Genomic DNA, 22,435 nt, shown 5'->3' with positions numbered 1-22,435 from the left:
CCCCCCCCCCAGGGGTCCCGACCCCCAGGTTGAGAAACACTGGGCTAGACACAACTGCTAAAGGGATCTGATGTACCTTGTCCTCCCTTGCCTTTTCTACAAAAATGGGAAAATGTTGGAAAAATGTTGGGACAAGAGTGAAGCTGTGCTCTTTCATTCCTAAAGTTGAGGGTGGAATGCCTATAGGAAGGCTTCCACGTGGGTCTTCCTACTTGGGAGATTTCTCAAAGGCAGCTTCCCAGCTATACTCAGAGCCCACGGGAGCTGCAGGGTGCTCCATTCCTACAGGAGCCAAAACCCAGTCGGCTGCAGTTGGATACTCACAAACATATTTCCAAGATGTAGGGTCACATTTAACAACTGAAAGCTGAGGGGAGGCTGACATACAAATGCGTTACAAAGCCGAAGGGGAGCTAAAGTCTTGCCAAGTCCAACTCGAACTCCTCACAGCAAGTGAGCTGCTAGAGAACCACCCACAGTTCTTTAGACAAACCTGACAACCCTTGCCTAGTTGATTTGTAGGTGCTTTAGAAACAATAAATTATTATTTTAAAAGGAGGCATGCTGATCGGCAGCTCAACCCTGTTGCCCCCTGCTTGCCTTCTTTTGAGGAGAACTATTAGCTGCCTTTCCTCTCCTTCTCACACACCAGGAAAATGCAACACTGCTTGCTGGGTGTGTGTTTCGTTTAGGGTCAAGTTGTAAAGAGGAAGTAGATCAGTCCAAAACGTGATGTTTGGGACGTGGGCTACAGCAAGCATGAAATAACCTGTTCAAAAGACAAAGTGTCATGATGCGGAACCAATGAGAAACCAACAGAATCTTGGCAGGGACTGGCAATGATGTCAGGTGCTTCTCTCTCTGCATACTTTGACTTCTAAAGAAAAAAACACACACAAAAGCATCCACTAAAACTCTCTGCCCTTCCAACAGCCAATATGGCCCTAGCATGGGTTGGAGTATGCGAGAAAGCACAAAACAGAGCGGCTGCTTCCTTCCAAGACAATGGCTGTTACTTGCATTTTACAGCACGTTCTCAAAATTCACCTCCTGGCCAATCTAATGAAGTATATACAATATCAGTATTGCATTATTTACGTATTCAAGGAAGAGTAAAAAAGAAATGAACGATATGCCTCCAAAATGAAGCTAAGCAGACGATGAAGGGATGAGCCTGCTATGAAAACAGTCAAAGCTAAAAATACAAACACCATTGAGATGCATAACTATTTCTGCCAGAATCTGATTCCAATATTTCTGACTCCAAATGGCTCAGGCCAGGTGCAGATGACACCTTTAAGTTAACTTTTGCTGAAAGGCAACAAGCTTCCCAGTAGTGTAGAACCGAATTGATAATTTCTATTGCCTTCATTTTTAAAATGGCAGTCAGATATAAGCCATCTTCCCTCTTCTTCAAAGCTCGCAGTGACAGGAGACGTCAGACTAAAACCTCTTTGAGCCTTCCATTGTCGAGCTTGTTTCCTACTTCTCCGAAAATGCAAGGATTGCCACATTTACTTATTCAAAAGTCAAAAGGATTTATCAACAATGTGCCCCATTTTTGGCACTGAACAGCTGATGCAGCAATATGTAAACATCCAACTGATTACAAATGTCTGACAGCAAAGGCACACCTACCGAAAGGCCTCCTCAATTAAACTCAAGCTGTGTCAAAGCTGTTCTTGAACATCTGATTTTAATTCCAGTTTTTACTGACAATTAGATGTGTATTGAATTTGGCACAACTATTTTCCTTATTTGTCAATCACAACCAAGTCACATTAAAATACTTTATACCAGGAGATTGATGATGGAACTAACAAAGATCAAAGATATACATACCATAGGCTAGCAGTTGGCAACTTGTGGCTCATCAGATTTTTTGAGCCTACAATCCCAAATTCTATTAGAATTTGGCCCTGCCCACAGTGTTGGATCCTTGTTTTTAAATGTTGTGTTTTATTGCTGATATGTTATTTATAATGGTTTTTGTATTGTATTTTATTTTTTGTTTTACTTTATTGCTGAGCTGGTTATACTGTTGTATTGTTGGGCCTGGCCTCATGTAAGCCGCTCCAAGTCCCCTTGGGAAGATGGTGGTAGGGTATAAAGATATTATTATTGTTATTATTATTGACACAAAAGCACAGAATGTCACAGCAAACGAGATCTATATGCTGGATTTCGTATCACAAAATCACAAGTCGAACACTTCCCAAGCATCTAGGACTGTGTGATGTATTTTCAAATGATGTGCGCAGATCCAAGTCAAGTGGCCTTTTGCAGTTGACAGATCGTGATTTTGTCGATGTTTAGTGTCTCCAAAAGCCAGCTGAGATATTTTGGCACGGCACCCAGTGCACCAATGACCACTGGGACCACCTGTACTGGTTTATGCCAGAGCCTTTGCAGTTCAATTTTGAGGTCTTGATAGCAGCTGAGTTGTTGTTGAATGGGGGTGGGTGGGTGATGGGAATTTCAGTCCAACACTTGGAGGGTCAGGTGCTGCCCTTCCTGCCCTAGAATGATCTTGAAAACTCCACTGCTCTTGATATTTCCAGCATATTTTGCTTTAACCCACTTGATGTTGTCTGCTGATGTTAGAATGAGCAGAAATAGCTTTATACAAACCAAATGGTGAAAAAGACAACCATCCGAAGACACTGTCTGGTGATTTTTTTATTTTTGGCATGGTAACACTTCATTTGTCGAAGGCTTTCATGGCCAGAATTACTGGGTTGTTGTGTATTTTCAGGGCTGTATTGTCATGTTCCAGAAGCATTCTCTCCTATTGTTTTGCCTGCATCTATGGCAGGCATTCTCAGAGGTTGTGAGGCCTCACAACCTCTGAGGATGCCTGCCATAGATGCAGGCGAAACATCAGGACAGGATGCTTTTGGAACATGGTCGTACAGCCTGGAAAACACACAACAACTTAGTTTTATTTGAATACTTACACAAAGAGTAAGATTAGACCTTCCTTCCTCTTGGGAAAAACATGATTATGTGAAAGGGTTTAAACCCCACTCTTTGTCTCCTGACACAATGACACAAAAGAAAAGGCCCTCATAGCAGGAAAATTATTCTTCAGCTCAATCACTGCCATAAATTGGCTGCCCAAATCTACATTTACTACATGCATTTCAGAGGCAAACCATATTCCAAAGAAATGTGCAAATACTTTTTACCTACCTGCTGCCTTTTTGTGTTATCTTTGTGTAGCCACAGAAGAGGAAGGCAATCAGGCCTGACATAACACCCTACCCAGTGAAAATGGTAACTGCCATGAACGGCTTTTCTTCTGGGGCAAACAACCGATAATGGAGGAGAGAGAGCACAGCACCGAACGGGCAGGTGTAACCCATTACACATCTGTAACCCATTATCTGGATGGCATCCATTAAAGTCTGATAAACTTGAAACACATGTGATAGGGAGAGAGAGAAAAAAGATGTCTAACCTCAACAGCTTTGTGACAGTGGAGCTGGATAGAATCCGTAGAGATTGGGACAGAGGTCTAGATCCGTAAGTCATCCAGCATCAGAAATCAGGAGAAAGAACTCTGGAGAAAATCCTATGCTTGTGCTTTACACACTATAGCTCCTTGGCGTGGAGAAAGAGGAAGGAGTTGTGCCATGGCACTGATTGTGCTGTGGAGTTGTGCCGCGGCACTTCTGTTCTGTGTTCTACTATTCCTTTGAGCCTGCAACATTGATCTTTTGCTCTGGGAGCCTCAAGGATCACATTTAAGAATCTAGATCAGCCTTCTCAGGTGTTTTGGACTTCAACTCCCACAATTCCTGGTCTCAGGCCCTTAAGCGGCTGAGGGGGGAAACGAAAAGGCCTGAGACCAGGAATTGTAGGAGTTGAAGCCCAAAACTCCTGGAGAGCCAAAGTTTGCCCATGCCTGATCTAAATGTTGCTGAAATGACACCAATTGAAGATTGTGGTTGTATAAAGAAGGTAGAGTTGCCCTAACGATGCCACCACATAATGAACACGCAAATGAAGCTGCCACCATTTTCACCCAACTGCATCTGTTTCTGAAATCTGGCGAGGGAAGAAAAAGCTGCCTCCAACCTACCTCCCTGCAACAGCAATTGAATCCATTAACAAGAGAGAAGAGGAAACACTACCAGCAGCCACCGGTTGCCTTGGTGACACAGTACGTAATGCTGCTTGCGCTAGGTTTCCCCCACATACATATCAAATGCACCAAGCTGGTGCTGGAAGAAAGGATGGACCCACCCTCCCCACTCGCATGACGTCTCCCCTTCTCAGGAAAAAAAAAACAACAACAAAGCTCACACTCTGGCCATTTAAACAGTCTCTCATTTTTTACAAAACGAGCCCATAGAACATCGCACAGGGACCAAGGGGCTCCTTGGCGTGGAGAAAGAGGAAGGAGTTGTGCCGTGGCACTGATTTCGCCCCTGGTTCCCAAACACGGAGGTGATTCTCTCCTCTTCGTGGCCATCGTCAAAAGTGCACAGCCCCAGGAGAGATATTGAACATGGAAGGATCGAATTTCTGGCCTCGGAAGGGAGACCCCTCAGCATCCCAGCCCTTCTTGAGCATCTCGTGGACTTTCTGAAAGGACAAAACAGTCAAGTTAGGGTCCTGTGGTACTAAGGGGCCCGCAGATGGATTAGTTCTAAGACTGCCATGCCAGTTAACCAACCCCAGCAAAATACTTCTAAACACTGCAGCGAAGTGTAATCAAAATCAGAATCATAGAGTTGGAAGAGACCTTATGGGCCATTCAGTCCAATCCCCTTCTGCCAAGAAGCAGGAAAATTGCATTCAAAGCATCCCCAACAGATGGTCATCCAGCCTCCATTTAAAAGCCTCCAAAGAAGAAGCCTCCACCACACTCCAGGGCAGAGAGTTCCACTGTTGAACAGCTCTCACAGTCAGGAAGTTCTTACTAATGTTCTCCTTTCTTGCAGTTTGAAGCCATTGTTCCATTGCGTCCTAGTCTCCAGGGCAGCAGAAAACAAGCTTGCTCCCTCCTCCCTATGACTTCCTCTCACATATTTATACATGGCTATCATGTCTCCTCTCAGCCTTCTCTTCTTCAGGCTAAACATGCCCAGCTCTTTAAGTTGCTCCTCATAGGGCATGTTCTCCAGACCCTTGATTATTTTAGTTGCCCTCCTCTGGACACATTTCAGCTTCCCGGAATAAGGAAATAATTCCTAGCAAAATGTCCTCAGAATGCACTTTAACTATTTGTTGGATTGCGCTCCCCTCACTTCTTTTAAAACCCTCCTACCAGATATACCTGGCTTTTTACTAGAGCATTCAATCTCTGTTAATTTTTTAATTCTGTATGTATGTATTTTATCTTTTACAATTTAGCTGTAAATCGCCTAGAGCATTCTCGGATGGAAGGCGATTAATAAGTAATTAAATATGATGATGATGGTGATGATGATGATGATATATCCTACCTTGTTCATGCCCAGCATTTATTTTTAATTTTAAATTATTACATTTGTCCCGGCCATAGGTTTTTAAATCTTTGTGTGTTATTGTTTATATGTGATTTATACTAATTGTATTGTTTTTGTTTATTGCTTTCTTGTTTTATTGATGTGTTGTTGGGATTGGCCTCATGTAAGCTGCTCCGAGTCCCTTGGGGAGATGGTAGCGGGGTATAAATAAAGTATTATTATTATTATTATTATTATTATCTTTAAGATTTTCATGCTATCTGGAAAATATAGAAAATAGCAATCATTCTCCCTGAGGATGTACATGTTTGCCATTGTTGTACATGAAAGGAAAGAAACAATTTTACTCCTGGGTACTCAAGCCACATTGTGTTTTCACCATGTCTTTCCACTGCAGACATATTTTTTAAATCAGGACACTAGCATATATAACTAGTCATGTAAGATCTCTACTCATGCTACTCCTCGATGCATTTCATTTTTTCTGCCTACATTGAGTATCTTGCATTTGTCACTATTGAGCTTCATTTTGTTAGTTTTGGCCAATCATCTCTCTAATTTGTGAAGATCGTTTTGAATCCTGCTCCTGTCCTCTGGAGTACTGGCTATCCCTCCCAATTTGGTGTCGTCTGCAAACTTGATGATCCTGCCTTCTAACCCTTCATCTAAATCATTAATAAAGATTTGAACAGGACTGGACCCAGGACAGAACCTTGCGGCACTCCGCTCGTCACTTCTTTCCAGGATGAAGAGGAAGCATTGGTGAACACCCTCTGGATTCGTCCACTTAACCAATTACAGATCCACCTAACCGTAGTTTTGCCTAGCCAACACTGGACTAGTTTGAATATTCAATGAAGCAAAGAATCACAGAGATTGCATTTGGATGTCACCTTGGTTTATGACAACAGAAATAATCATATTGTCTGGGTCCTATATTCTCCTTTCCTCCACCTTTGCTTCCCTTTTTAACATACAGTAGATTCTCGCTTATCCAATCTTCACTCATCCAACATTTTGTATTATCCAACGCAGTCTTGTTCTCACCCGCATCCATAGCGGTTTCAATTCACTGCGATGTTTTGGTGCTAATTTTGTAAATACAGTAATTACTACATAACATTACTGTGTATTGATCTTCTTTTTCTGTCAATTTGTTGTAAAATATGATGTTTTGGTGCTTAATTTGTAAATTCATAATGTAATTTGACGTTTAATAGGCTTTTCTTTTATCGCTCCTTATTATCCAACATTTTCACTTATCCAACGTTCTGCTGGCCTGTTTATATTGGAGATGTTAACCCAAAAGTAATTGCATTAGTATGCACGCTTCACAATTTCGGAAACAGCTAAGTCTTAAACACAAGACCAACTCGAGAAGAGGTTTTTTAAAAAAGAATACGAGGTAAAGGTTTTCCCTGACATTAAGTCCAGTTGTGTCCGACTCTGGGGGTTGATGCTCATCTCCATTTCAAAGCTGAAGAGCCAGCATTGTTCATTGACACCTCCAAGGTCATGTGGCCAGCATGACTGCATGGAGCACCGTTACCTTTCCGCCGGAGCAGTACCTATTGGTGGCCCCTCAGCTATGGAACTCCCTCCCTTGGGGTATTAGATCGGCCCCCACCCTCCTGACCTTCCGGAAAAAGTAAAAACCTGGCTTTTGGAAATGCAGGGCAATAAGACAAATATGGAAATATGTAAGTTTGAAACACGGAACGGCTTAGACGATGCTACTGGAAAATGTGATTAACAGTAAGACATCAGATATTTTTATGTTTTTAATAGTTTTGTATGGATTTTATAATGTTTATTAATATGTTTTAAATTGTACACTGTGATTGTTATGGCACTGAATCGCTGCCAACTGTTAAGCCGCCTTGAATCGCCCCTGGCTGAGAAAGGCAGGATAGAAATATCATAAACAAACAAATAAACAAATAAATAAATGTTGATCTACTTGCATTTGCATGTTTTCAAACTGCTAGGTTGGCAGAAGCTGGGCTAACAGCGGAAGCTCACCCCGAATTTGAACTGGCAACCTTTCGGTCAGCAAGTTCAGCAGCTCAGCGGTTTAACCCACTGCACTACCAGGGCCTCCTTAAAAAAAGACTACAGAATCATAAACTATTGAATCATAAACCTACAGTGTACCTTAGGGAAGCCTCAGCAATTTTAATGCCCAGAAAAGGGTTTTTTTAAAAAAAAATCAATTTGTACCAAATCTTTCCTCTCACGCATGTCCTCAAGACTCAAATAGAAAGTTCTTGTGACATTCTGAATTGCATTAAAAACAACAGCAAATTATTACTGCATATAAACGCTGATGTTTTGTACTGAGACACCTGGAAGAGGTGACACAGAATCTGAGAGCTGGAGTATATTACACGAAGAAGACTTTGTTTTTTGAGTTGCAGACCAACTCTTTATGCAAGAAAACATGCATATGTGTGCTCAGGAAGAACCGCTTTCCTATATAGACTTCCTATATTACTGGAGGTCACTGAATCATTTTTATGTATATTCCTTCCTTCGGAAGACAGATTGTCTTTCACAATTAATAAAACATTTTTATTGCCAACTTGCCTTTATGGAATATAAAAGCGGATCTGGAAGCTTAGCTTTTAACAAGGTTATTAAGATGTTTCCTTTCAAGCAACATTTCAAATAAGATGGAATCATGTTTGGCTGAGTTCAGTCATCCAAATATCGCTATAATGCTGTTGTTTTATTTTGCATTTGTGCCTGAATGTTTTAATTTATACTTGCAGGTTTTAAGAATACTTTTTACATTGGTTTGTTGTAGGTTTTTCCCGGGCTATATGGCCATGTTCTGGAGGCAATTTTTCTCCTGACGTTTCGCCTGCATCTATGGCAAGCATCCTCATCCTCATTCTTTTTTCCCCCAAATTCAATCAAAACAGAAGATACATTTTTAAATGTGTGCAATAATGTCCTTGTGAATGCAAGTGTTGCGAGGAACACATCTGCCCTGCGTCCAGCACTGACAACCAGAATTGGTAAACTCCAGGATTCTCATACACACTCGCTGTGCTCCCACTAATGGCATTATCAAGGTTTGAAAATGTGGAACAAGATGCTTTTCATACAGTTCACAAGAAAGTGCTAGCCACAAGTGGAATTCAAGATGGCAGCAAAAAGCACTGCATACAGGGAGCATACAACTCCCATGTTGCGCCAGCTCCACTGGCTGCTAGTTTGCTACTGGGCACAATTCAAAGTGCTGACTTTGGCCTATAAAGCCCTAAACGGCCTCGGCCCAAATTACCTGTCCGAATGCATCTCCCCCTATGAACCATCGTGGAGATTAAGATCCTCCGGAGAGGCCCTGCTTTCCGTCCCGCCATTGTCACAGGTGCGATTGGTGGGGACGAGAGACAGGGCCTTCTCGGTGATTGCTCCTTGGCTATGGAACTCCCTTCCTGGTGACAGGAGGGAGGCCCCCTCCCTCCTGTCCTTTAGAATGATGGTAAAGACTTGGCTGTGGGACCAAGCTTTCGGGACAGGGCAATAAAGTGGCAATAGGAAAGATGACCAAACCAATTGATTTGACGCGGATGACTAGGACGATTTTAATGGTGTATTTTTAATATTTTGATAAATGTTTTTTAATGTTTATGTATTGTATGTGAATTTGTGTCCCGGTATTGAATCTTTGCCGTGCATATGCTGTGCTCCGCCCTGAGTCCCCTTCGGGGTGAGAAGGGCGGAATATAAATGTTTTAAATAAATAAATAAATTTGACATCTCTTTAAATCTAGAGCAGTGTTTCTCAACCTGGGGGTCGCGACCTCCAGGGGGGTCATTCAGCCATTTCTGAGGGGTCGCCGATTCCTCCTTCAGCGCCCTCCCCCCATGGCTTTCTGGCTTTTCTGAGGTTTTTTAGAGCTTCCAGTCAAAGGAAGCTTGGAGCCTCACAAAAACAGCAGCAGCCATGGCCCACAAGGAAGTCAGTAGAGAGAAGGTGGCGACAGGCCTACCTTCTGGCCTCCCAGCTCCTCCTCCCTGAGACCGGCGACTTTTCAGAGGCCCCTTCCAATTGCCCCCAGCCGCCTCCGCCAATGCTGGGCAGGCAGGCTCGAGAGAAGGGAAGAGGAGAAATAAACAATGGATGAAGTGCGTGTGTGTGTGTGTGTGTGTGGGGGGGGGGGGGTTCCTGGCCATTGGGCAAAGGAAGTTGCTGCAAGTGAGAGATGCAAGTGACGCCGGGGGGGGGGGGGGGGGGGGCTGCAGAGGGGAGCGTCTCTGGAAAAAGAGGGGAGGGGGAGGGGTCAGAGGAGCCCCCCTTCACAGGAGACAATGCCCCCATCCCCATCCAGCTTAAAACCTCTTTCCATGGGATCCTAATGTTCTGCTCCATAGGATACAAAGCTCCATAGGATACAAAGGACAGGGAGCCAATTTAAAACCACTTCTTTCCATGGGATCCTAATGTTCTGCACTAAGTCCCACAGGATACAAGGGACAGGAAGCCAATTTAAAATCTCATTTCCTGTAGTTTGAAGCCATTCTTGACAGGTGGTTGGACTGGATGGCCCAAGAGGTCTCTTCCTGGCCGCTCTAAATGAGTTCAAGTCCCCAGGGCCAGATCAACTACACCCCAGAGTACTGAAGGAACTAGCGGAAGTCATTTCGGAACCATTGGCAATTATCTTTGAGAGTTCTTGGAGAACGGGAGAAGTTCCAGCAGACTGAAGGAGGGCCAATGTGGTCCCAATCTTCAAGAAGGGAAAAAAAGATGACCCAAACAATTACCGTCTGGTCAGCCTCACGTCGATACCAGGCAAGATTCTAGAAAAGATTGTTAAGGAAGTGGTCTGCAAACACTTAGAAACAAATGCGATCAACCCTAATAGTCAACATGGATTTATCAAAAACAAGTCATGGCAGACTAATCTGATCTCTTTTTTCGATAGAGTTACAAGCTGGATAGATGCAGGGAATGCCGTGGATGTAGCGTACCTGGATTTCAGTAAAGCCTTCGACAAGGTCCCCCACGACCTTCTGGCAAGGAAACTAGTCCAATGTGGGCTAGGCAAAACTACAGTGAGGTGGATCAGTAATTGGTTAAATGGACGAACTTAGAGGGTGCTCACCAAGGCTTCCTCTTCATCTTGGAAAGAAGTGACGAGCGGAGTGCCGCAGGGTTCCGTTCTGGGCCCGGTCCTGTTCAACATCTTTATTAATGACTTAGATGAAGGGATAGAAGGCAGGATCATCAAGTTTGCAGACGACACCAAATTGGGAGGGATAGCCAATACTCCAGAGGACAGGAGCAGAATTCAAAATGATCTTGACAGATTAGAGAGATGATTGGCCAAAACTAACAAAATGACAAGTTAAACATGAGCCAACAAGTTAAACATGAGCCAACAATGTGATGTGGCGGCAAAAAAAGCCAATGGAATTTTGGCCTGCATCAATAGGAGCATAGTGTCTAGATCTAGGGAAGTAATGCTACCCCTCCATTCTGCTTTGGTTAGACCACACCTGGAATATTGTGTCCAATTCTGGGCACCACAATTGAAGAGAGATATTGACAAGCTGGAATGTGTCCAGAGGAGGGAGACTAAAATGATCAAGGGCCTGGGGAACAAGCCCTATGAGGAGTGGCTTAAGGAGCTGGGCATGTTTAGCCTGAAGAAGAGAAGGCTGAGAGGAGATATGATAGCCATGTATAAATATGTGAGAGGAAGCCACAGGGAGGAGGGAGCAAGCTTGTTTTCTGCTTCCCTGGAGAAGCCGGTCCAGAGGAGTTGATGGCGGAGAACCATCGCTTCAATGCTTGTGGTCTTTGCTTCTTCCAGCACATTGACATTTGTCCGCTTGTCTTCCCAAGAGATTTGCAGGATTTTTTGGAGACAACGCTGATGGAATCGTTCCAGGAGTTGCATGTGATGTCTGTAGATAGTCCACGTCTCGCAGGCGTATAGCGGGGTTGGGAGGACAATAGCTTTATAAAAAAGCACCTTGGTCTCACTACAGATGTCCTGGTCCTCAAACACTCTGCTCTTCATTCGGAAAACTGCTTAGCTTTAGTTTTATATGTATGGAAAATTGTTTAGGTTTCTTTTTTTATGGTAGTGGGTTTTTACTTTGCACTTTTTGCTACTTCTAATTTCATATTTTCTTTTTTTGTTTTATGCAAGTGTGTAATATCTTTTTTTGTATGTTTGACTAAAAGTCTAAGAGATATCAAGGGTTGAAGAGTCTGTGGCCCTCCAGGTGCTCACAAACTACTATCCCTTTCATTTTTCCCTTGGATAGCTGGTACTGCTGGGTTGTGAAATCCAACTACATTTTGGAGGCACAGGTTCACCCGCCTCTGATGTGAATAGCGCCATGTCTTACTTAGGGCTTTGGCTCTGCTTGCCATGCTGTCTGTTCTTAATAAAACTTCCCCTAGAGCTGGATCGGATATCTCCAGAACATGAATCATGAAGACAGTAATTGGGAGTCCACATATCATTCCAAGTAGGAGTCTATCTATTCATTGCATGTTTCCCTCATAAGAAGTCTGGAATTACATTCAGAAATGCCTCCAATAACCAAGGACACTCAGTTTTGTTTAAGCCCACCAACTATCCCTGAGGAAGGGTACAACCAAAGTGTTCCTCATATATAGCAAATCATAAAATAGCATCAGATTGGGAATGCTTGAAGTGAAATGCCTTTTAAGAAATGACCTGCAAGCCAAACTATTTCCTAGGACTGTACCAACAAACGTACCATCTCGTGGCTCTGTGGCTTGCCTTGCAGCTTCTGGTGGTAGTCAAAAGACAGTCTGTCCAGCACAGCATGCTCTTCTTCATCTACTGTGGCCATTGAGCGTTCCTTATTAATTTTGCCAATGTCGATCTGCTCTTCCCCATCCAAAATGGCACTCCACCAGTATTCACCGACCTTACTGAGGTTAATCTGGGAAGAAAAGAGAAGCGCTGTTAGCACATGGTTAAACAATGAACAGCAACCAGACTTGACCCAGAGAACAATTTTCTGGGAGACATGGCTGTCTCCATAGAAACAATTAAAGCAGCCTTTCTCAGCTTGGTAACTCCCGGAGGCGCTGGATTATGACTTCCAGCATTCCCATCAGCTTAGCAAACTAGAGTCCAATACACTTAAAATGTATCAGGCTGGGTATGACTTTTATAAAGGGAAAATCCAAACAAAGAACTAAGACCCTGAAGCTGTTTCAGTGCTAGGACACTCAAAATGAATGGGAATAGGATCTGATTCAATCCAACACTGTAACATGTATTTCAGAAGCATATCATAATAATAATAATAATAATTATTATTATTTTATTTATTTATTTATTTATTTATTCATTTTCCTGAGAGGACTCAAGACGGTTCCCAGGTAACATCACAAAATATACAAAGTAAAAACAACATAACCATAAGATTGACAAAACAAAATATAAGCATAAATATTGTTGCCATAACACACATATATTAAAAGTAATCCTGCCTGTTCAAGGCAATTAAAAAATTTAAAAGGCTGGGCCAAGATTTGTGCAAGCCCCAAAATAGAATCACCTGTGTCAGAGAACAATATTATTTATTTATTTATTTATTTGTGACATTTATATGCCGCCCTTCTCACCCCAAAGGGGACTCAGAGCGGCTTACAAGATATATATACATACAATATATTACATTATTAGCATAGTACAAAATCAGTATTAATTACTACTATATTGTATTATGCAATTATATTGTGATATTATTAGTAATATTACATGTAATACAGATATATAATTATAATATATTATTAGTATTAGTATTATATTTCATTACATTATAATATTATAAATATTATATGTATATACAATACATTATATTACATCATATAGTTGGTCCTGCCAGGGGAACCAAAATCCCCATATATTTTTCCCCTTTCCCAGATTCTATTGTGTGTGTGTGCGTCAGGAGCAACTTGAGATACTACAGGTCGCTTCTGGTGTGACAGAGTTGGCCATCTGCAAGGACGTTGCTCAGGGGATGCCCAGATGTTTGTGATGTTTTACCGTCCATGTGGGAGGCTTCTCTCATGTCTCCACATGGGGAGCTAGAGCTGGCAGAGGGAGCTCAACCCGCTCTCCCCAGATTGGTACCTCCGACCTGTCGGTCTTCAATCCTGCCAACACAAGGGTTTAAATCATTGTGCCACTGCGGGCTCTACTATATGCAAACTGTGTTTACTTAAGTATATTTACGAATTTTCCAAGAATACAGAACAGAATTTCCAAAAGCGGAATCAGCCTGGGATCTGTTATGAGGTATGAAAGCTAAAGTCTGTGGCCATGTAGGTGCTCTGCCTTCTTGACACCCAGCTAAGAAGTCTGACAATACATATGAGTGCCTTTTCGAAGGTCTACGTGTTGCAGAGGTAATGTTCTTAACAGTATCTGGCAGAGCAGCTAAGGAATCTCCTTCCCTCCCATGGGGTTGAGAATGTCCATGTCTGGATGCCTGACTTTTCCTCCATACAGAATCAGAAGGTAAATTATTCATTTATTGCACTTATATACCACTTTTCTCACCCCTGGGGGGACTCAAAGCAGTTCCCAACATAACCAATGACAAAATTCAGTGCCTTACATGGACAAAACTCACACATCAAAACAACAATGACAATAGATCATTGTTGTGCATTAGCTGCGCACCAGTTGTGCCCATACCTTGGGAAGTCTGATCTAGCTACGGTGGTCCATGCTCTTTTTACCTCTCTAATAGACTACTGCAATGAACTCTATGTGGGTCTGTCTTTGAAGACAGTTCGGAAACTCCAATTAGTCCAATGGGCCGCAGCCAGGTTACTAACTGAAGCGACATATAGGGAGCATACCATCCTCTTGTTGTGTCAGCTCCACTGGCTGCCGGTCCACTTCTGAACAAAATTCAAAGTGCTGGTTTTGGCCTATAAAGCCCTATACGGTTCTGGCCCAGCCTACTTGTCTGAATGCATCTCTTTCTACATCCCACCTCATAGTTTTAAGATCATCCAGGGAGGCCCTGCTCTCGCTCCCACCAGCATTGCAAATACGTTTGGAGAGGACTAGAGATGGGGCCTTCTCAGTTGTGGCTCCCTGCCTGTGGAACTCCCCAACGAGGTAAGATCAGCTTCATCCCTCCTGTCTTTTAAAAAGAAATTGAAGTAGTGGTTCTGGGACCAGGCTTTTGGACAACTGGCATAAATAGCACTCTGGATATGGATTTGGAATTCGACTAGAATGGTGAAACGGCTGCTAATACTGTTAACACTGTTTTATGGTTTTAATGAATGTTTATTTATTCTTTTAATTGCTGTTATATTGTTATGTTGTCAAATGTAAACCCTCCTGAGTACCTTTTCCGGGGTTGAGATACTGGATGGGGTAGAAATACTGGAAATAAATAAATAAACAATAAAAATAGATGAAAACCATTACAATTATAAAACTATAAAACAATCAGGCCTTGCAACAATCCCATGGTTATCTTTAACTACCTCGGTAGGTTCGGTAGCTATAAAGATACCCCTATACAGTTTGGTAGCTATAGGGATACCTCTTGAGGCAAATAAAGAAACAGAGTAAACCAGGGCTGTCTGGGCCAACATAATTGTAATCAGAACACAGTTTGTTTTGTCTTGAGGAAGCTTTGTTGGTGATAAGCTGCAATATACTAGCTTCCTCTTGTTCAGAAACTTGGGTTTTCAGCAGATTCTGATAGCTTTATTTAGTAAACAGACTTGAGAAATGTACACGATTGTTGTCAGGACTGAAGGCTTTCAGTTACACACCATACTTAAAGCATTAAAGCAGTTCAAACATTTACGTGGCCTTTCATTTCATTAGCCAACAACCAAAAAACATTCAGTTTTCCCATTTCTTCCCCTTGTACTGGGTTTTTCAAAGAAATGACCTTGGCAGATACCGCTAGTTTTAATTCCCCATACATTTGCTTACAATTGCAAGCCACAAAACATAAACAATATTTTTTCCAGCACCACCTATGGCCCTGACACAAATGGAAACAGGGCATACAAGGCAAGATCTCCCCAATGAAAAAAAAATAGATCAAAGTGGTTGTCATTAAACTCCCAAAGAAGCTTTTATTAAACTCCTGCAAGACTCATCTGAGGCACCCAAGAGTAGGAGGCTGAAAATGGGTGACACACCGAGCTGCTAGTGCTGTTTGACGGGGCTGCATGGCCCATGTGACCCCAGAGATGGGGAATCTGTTCCGTGACAAAGAAGCTCACTTCGGAGGTAGTAGTCTGGCAAGAAGACTGAAGCTGATCTTTAGGAGACTGCAGGGGAGAAAGCTAAAAGTCATGGGTTCCATATGTTGCAAGAGGAAGGTGAAAATTAAGAGGCAAGTGTAGACATTTGCATCCATAAAACAATTTATTTGCTTTAAAAGAAAGATAATGTATCACAACTATTGAAACTCAAAATGAAGGTGTCGGAAAGCTTAAAAGGGGGTCTGAACAAGGCTCCCAGAGCCCTGAAATACCTTACTGAGAAGCTAATTTGGCTCTTTCCTTGTTGTCTTTTTGACAGTAAATAAAACCTTTTCATTCAGATGGACGTTTAGTAAGCATAATTCTGGCAGCCCAAGAACAAGCCATTAGAACCAATGCCATCAAAGCCAGAATTGAAAAGTCGACAACAGATCCCAAATGTAGACTCTGCAAGGAAGCAGATGAAACAATAGATCACATCATCAGCTGCTGCAAGATCACGCAGACAGACTACAAGCAGAGGCACAACACCGTTGCTCAGATGATTAATTGGAACTTGTGCCACAAATACCATCTGCTTGCGACAAAGAACTGGTGGGATCACATGCCAGAAAGAGTTACAGAGAATGAACATACCAAACTCCTCTGGGACTTTTGGATTCAGACAGACAGAGTTTTGGAGAACAATACTCCTGACCTCATGATTGTGCTAAAAAACAAAGTATGGATCGTCGCAATCCTAGGTGACAGCAGGATTGCAGAGAAACAACCGGAGAAGCTCACACGATATGAGGATTTAAAAATCAAACTGTAAAGACTCTGGCACAAACCAGTAAAGGTGGTCCCAGTGGTGATCGGCACACTGGGTGCAGTGCCTAAAGACCTTGGCCTGCACTTAAACACAATAGGTGCTGACAAAATTACCATCTGCCAGCTGCAGAAGGCCACCTTACTGGGATCTGCACGCATTATTCGCCAATACATCACACAGTCCTAGACACTTGGGAAGTGTGATCCAATTCAACAGCCGGCAGAGAGTGTTTGCTGTGGACTCATCTTGTTGTGTTTCAAATAATAATAATAATAATAATAATAATAATAATAATAATAATAATTTATTTATACCCCACCACCACCTCCCCAAGGGGACTTGGGGTGGCTTACATGAGGCCAAGCCCAGCAATACAGTAAAACAATACAACACAAAACAGAACAAAAAATATGAAAAATAAATAAATAAATAAATAAACAGTAAAATAAACAGAGCAACAATATTAAATCAAAACACAAGAATTAATCACAGTGGGCAGGGCCAATTGTGAAGATTAAAATTTAAAATTGCTTGCTGCAGAAGGAGTTTTTAGGCAGAGAGTGCCTTATTTTCTTCTCTTGGTGGTATTTTCAATTGTGTTTTGAAACTTTCATACTTATGGCTTTTATGTTTTAATTCCATCTATATATATAAATCTGTAAGGGGCATCCAACAGGACAGCAAAACTCAAAAAAACCCCAACGAAAATTAACCAAAATTCCCATGCACCTACCACAACCCACAAGGTACAAACAAATCGAATCAAAATAAAAAAACAACACAACAACACACTCACAAAATGACAAAACAACTGAGCATGAGCAATGGCACCCAGCCGCAAGTTCCCTGGCGCGCGCACATGGCCTGCCGGCCAACGCTCCCTCCGCGCAACCCATGCCCCCATCCTCCGTCGCCTCGCCCGCGCGATCACCCCACACCACGGCCCCTCCCTCCCCCCGCCCTCCTCCCCCTCCTTCATCTTACCCCGCCCACACCGCCTCCAAGCCCCGCCCCGCCCACTCCAAGCCCCGCAGCACCCCTTCCCGCCCTGTCAAAACCATCCCTCCTCCCCCTCCTTCATCTAACCCCACTCACGCCGCTTCCAAACCCGCCCTGTCAAAACCATCCCTCCTCCCCCTCCTTCATCTAACCCCGCATACGGAAATAATTACGAAATAATTTCGAAACAATTTTGAACCAATTACGAAACATTTACGAAACAATACGAAATAAATTGGAAAAATTGTTTCGATTTTTAATTACTCCTCAAAGTAGTCCTGCATGGCTCAATATTGGATCGTAAGCTAATTTAAATATGAATGAATAACAAATTACAAAATTAACGAACGAAACCGCCCAAGCCTAGTAGGTACCTCTATTTCATAATACTCCAGATATCTCTACTTTGAAAAGATTTACTATAGGCCACAGCAACGCATGGCAGGGTACAGCTAGTTTGTTTTATATCACTACAAACACCCTGAGCCCCATCTTTTGAGGTGAAATGAAGCATACATTGAAAAAATAACAAAAATTAATAAGTGGTAAGCGATACTCTGGCGAAATTCCTAAAGGAGAATGTAACTGATGTCCATATACACATACATAATTGTCTCTTAAACTGACTATTAAGATAATGACTTTAGATATCTCCAGAACCACTGAGCTGCTGAACTTGCTAACCAAAAGTTATGGGGTGCAGGGTGAGCTCCCGCTGTTAGCCCCAGCTTCTGCCAACATAGCAGTTTGAAAACATGCAAATGTGAGTAGATGAATAGGTACTGCTCTGGCAGGAAAATAATGGCGCTCCATGCAGTCATGCTCGCCATATGACCTTGAAGGTGTATACGGATAATGCCAGCTCTTTGATTTAAAAATGGATGTGAGCTTCACCTTCCAGAGTAGAACAAGACTAGACTTAATGTCAAGGGAAAACCTTTACCTTTACAGAGCATTGAAAGATGATGATGATGATGATAATAATAGTAACAATAATAATTATTTATACTGTACTCCATCTCCCCCAGGGGGAATCGGGGCGGCTTACATGAGGCCACGCCCATCAATACAGTAAATACAATATTACACAAAAGCATAACACAATATAACACAAGGCATAACAGAACTAGAAAGCATAAAATGCAAAACCTAAATAATAAGCGTAACAACAGTATAAAATCGGACATTAAACAAAGAAATTGCATGGGGCAAGACCAAATTTAAAAATACAATTTAATTTTTTTAAAACACTGGGAGACTGGGCAATGGAAATTGGAAATTGTTGAGGAGGGAGATCCAAATTGAGGAAGGAAGGAATTAATTGCACGAACTATAAAATAAAGTGCTTCTGAGGTCATTTGTGCAAAATTTGGCCAGGGAGTATCTTACATTCAAGCACTGAAGGCACATTGGAATAACCAGGTTTTCAGATTCCTCCTGAAGATATATCCCATGAGCAAGAGGTAGAAATGGTGTGTCATGCCATAGGAACTGTCCAAATAATGATTTTTTAACCGGGTCTGGGAGCATTTCTGAGTGAAAAACAGTATGGAAATAAATTTTAAAAATAAAGTAACAAAGAGTTCTAGCAAAAAGATGCTCTGTCAACTTCCATTGAATTATTATTTTTCAATTTTTTTCCAGATAGGGCCACTTTGCCTCAATCATCTCCATGGCCAAAACCACAAATAATGTCAAGAGGATTGTTAGAAGCAAAAGTTGGCAATGCAGACTTTGTGCAAAAGTTAGAGTGCTGTCATCCTTCCAAGCTAACACACCATCCCATCTGTGGCACAAGATGGCTTAGTGTTCCTCAGCATTACGCAAACAAGCCTTATGCTTGTAAACCTTCCTCATGTCTTCTCTCACATGGTTTGATTCAATTAACCATTTTAATTCCATTCAGCAATGAGATCTTACAAGGGAAAGAAGAGACTTTACTATACCTGGAAGGTGGAACTTAAACTGAGGAGTAGCATGAGTAGAGACCTTACATGACTAGTTATATATGCTAGTGTCCTGATTTAAAAAATATGCCTGCAGTGGAAAAGACATGGTGAAAACACAATGTGGCTTGAGTACCCAGGAGTAAAATTGTTTCTTTCCTTTCATGTACAACAATGGCAAACATGTACATCCTCAGGGAGAATGATTGCTATTTTCTATATTTTTCAGATAGCATGAAAATCTTAAAGATAATAATAATAATAATAATAATAATAATAATACTTTATTTATACCCCGCTACCATCTCCCCAAGGGACTCGGAGCGGCTTACATGAGGCCAAGCCAACAACACATCAATAAAATAAGAAAGCAATAAACAAAAACAATACAATTAGTATAAATCACATATAAACAATAACACACAAAGATTTAAAAACCTATGGCCTAGCCAAATGTAATAGTTTAAAATTAAAAATAAACACTGGGAATGAACAAGGTAGGATATATCTGGTAAGAGGGTTTTAAAAGAAGTGAGGGGAGCACAACCCAACAAATAGTTAAAGTGCATTCTGAGGACATTTTGCTGGGAATTATTTCCTTATACCAGGAAGGCACACTGGAACAGCCACATTTTCAGGCTCCTCCTAAAGACTGCCAATGTTGGGGCATGCCTAATATCCCTGGGAAGTGAGTTCTAGAGTCGGGGGCCCACCACCGAGAAGGTCCTCTCCTCATCCCCACCAACCGCACCTGCAAAGGAGGAGGGAGCCGGAGCGGGGCCTCTCCAGATGATCAAAGAGATCGTGTGTGTTTGTACACAGAAATGCGGTCACGCAGATAGGTGGGTCCCAAACCGTTCAGGGCTTTCTAGGTAAGAACCTGCACCTTGAATTGGGACCAGAAAATGAACGGCAGCCAATGTAGCTCCTTAAACAGGTGGGTTGACCACTCCCTGTAAGTCGCACCAGTTAGTGACCTGGCTGCCGCCTGTTGTACCAATTGGAATTTCCGGGTCGTCTTCAAGGGCAGCCCCACGTAGAGTGCATTACAGTAATCCAATCTGGAGGTGACTAAGGCATGGACCACTCTGGCCAGACCTGATTAGGTTTCTCCTTGCTGCAACCAGGGCTAAAATTAATCAGTGATGGAAAACTAAAGGCCCTGACTGAGTGCGACTGGCTAAATAGAATGTTGTTACAGCAGAAAAACTGGAAGGAAACTAAAATACAGGGTTAGTCAAAATGCATAGGCCAATAAGCCATTCAATTGAATGGCTTATTGGCCTATGCATTTTGACTAACCCTGTACATATGAAAGGGGAGATATAGAGATAATTCTGAGAAGATTTTGTTCCTTTCATTTGTATCAGTCTTCGAAATGTATTATCTGAAATTTTGGGAGAATGTATAAGCAGTTTCTATATAGAAAAGATGTAAGGAAAAAGTAAATATATGTCTAGACCAGGGAGTCTCAAACTTTTTGAAGCAAAAGTTTCTGGTGCAGCATCAAGAAATGTTTATACATACATACATATACACACACACACTAGCCATCCCGTGCCACTCATTGCTGTGGCCCAGTCTGTGTATATGTGTTTTTGTGTATATATGTGGTTTTGCGTATGCGTTGTAATGGATTTTTTTGGCTTTTTACATCTCTTTCACTGCTTTTTTCAGTGTTTTTATGAGTGATTGGCCTGATACGTGTATTGTGTCCAAATTTGGTGTCAATTCATCCCATGCATTTTGAGTTATTTTAATCCCACAAACGAGCATTACATTTATATATCTGTGTGTGTGTGTGTGTGTGTGTGTGTGTATGGGGATGGCATGGGGTGGGCCAGTAGTAGATGGATGCAGAGTGCTTGTGTGAACCTATTCACACAGGGCAAAAAAAGGAAAGGGAATGAAAGGAAAAACAATACAATATTTAAAATGAAGAACAATTTTAACTAACATAAACTTAACAGTATTTCAGTGGAAAAACCCAGGGGCCATCCAGTCTTAACCCCCTTCTGCCATGCAGGAAAAGCACAATCAAAACACTCCCAACAGATGGCCACCCAGCATTTGTTATAATAATAATAATAAAACAAACTCTAAAGAAGTCTATACTGGCTCGGACGTCACCCAGGATAATAAGGACTGCAGCGAGTGCTTCTCCTGGGCACCCGTCGACAAGTGGGCTGCAGTAGCCAGGACCCATTGCTGTGCAACCAGGGCATGGGCTTGTAGGGCAATTGGAAGCAAAACTCATCCTCAGCTGCTGCAAGAAGAGCGCACAGACAGACTACAAGCAGAGGCATAACACCATTGGTCAGATGATTCATTGGAACTTGTGCCACAAATACCATCTGCCTGCGACAAAGAACTGGTGGGATCACATGCCAGAAAGAGTTACAGAGAATGAACATGCCAAACTCCTCTGGGACTTCCGGATTCAGACAGACAGAGGTTTGGAGCATAATACTCCTGACCTCACAATCGTGTTAAAAAACAAAGTATGAATTGTCGAAGTCGCAATCCCAGGTGACAGCAGGATTGCAGAGAAACAACTGGAAAAGCTTACAAGATATGAGGATTTAAAGATCGAACTGCAAAGACTTTGGCACAAGCCAGTAAAGGTGATCCCAGTAGTGATCGGCACACTGGGTGCAGTGCCTAAAGACCTTGGCCTGCACTTAAACACAATCGGCACTGACAAAATTACCATCTGCCAGCTGCAGAAGGCCACCTTACTGGGATCTACATGCATCATTCGCCGATACGTCACACAGTCCTAGACACTTGGGAAGTGTCTGACGTGTGATCCAATACAACAGCCAGCAGAGTGTCTGCTGTGAACTCATCTTGTTGTGTTTATAATAATAATAATAATAATAATAATAATAATAATAATAATAATGGTAGAAACCCCAGGGTCCATCCACTTCAACCCCCTTCTACCATGCAGGAAAACACAATCAAA

The 22,435-nt window shown here is 42.2% G+C and overlaps 1 protein-coding gene across 1 annotated transcript in view; it reads right to left on the bottom strand.

Annotated features, from left to right (window-relative positions):
- Nucleotides 1-2,661: 2,661 nt before the first annotated feature.
- NUDCD3 (NudC domain containing 3) overlaps nt 2,662-22,435 on the bottom strand; it is a 101,010-nt gene continuing 81,236 nt past the window's right edge. Inside the window, exons 5-6 of the mRNA XM_060787650.2 lie at nt 12,207-12,395; nt 2,662-4,590 (exon numbers count right to left, since the gene is read on the bottom strand). Coding sequence (XP_060643633.2) covers nt 4,480-4,590; nt 12,207-12,395 — 300 coding nt within the window. The 3' untranslated portion in view covers nt 2,662-4,479. The remainder of the gene's footprint in view (nt 4,591-12,206; nt 12,396-22,435) is intronic.

The sequence above is a fragment of the Anolis sagrei genome, chromosome 7 (genome assembly GCF_037176765.1).
Source record: "Anolis sagrei isolate rAnoSag1 chromosome 7, rAnoSag1.mat, whole genome shotgun sequence".
Taxonomy (NCBI): Eukaryota; Metazoa; Chordata; class Lepidosauria; order Squamata; family Dactyloidae; genus Anolis; species Anolis sagrei.
This window is presented reverse-complemented; position numbering and strand designations above follow the sequence as displayed.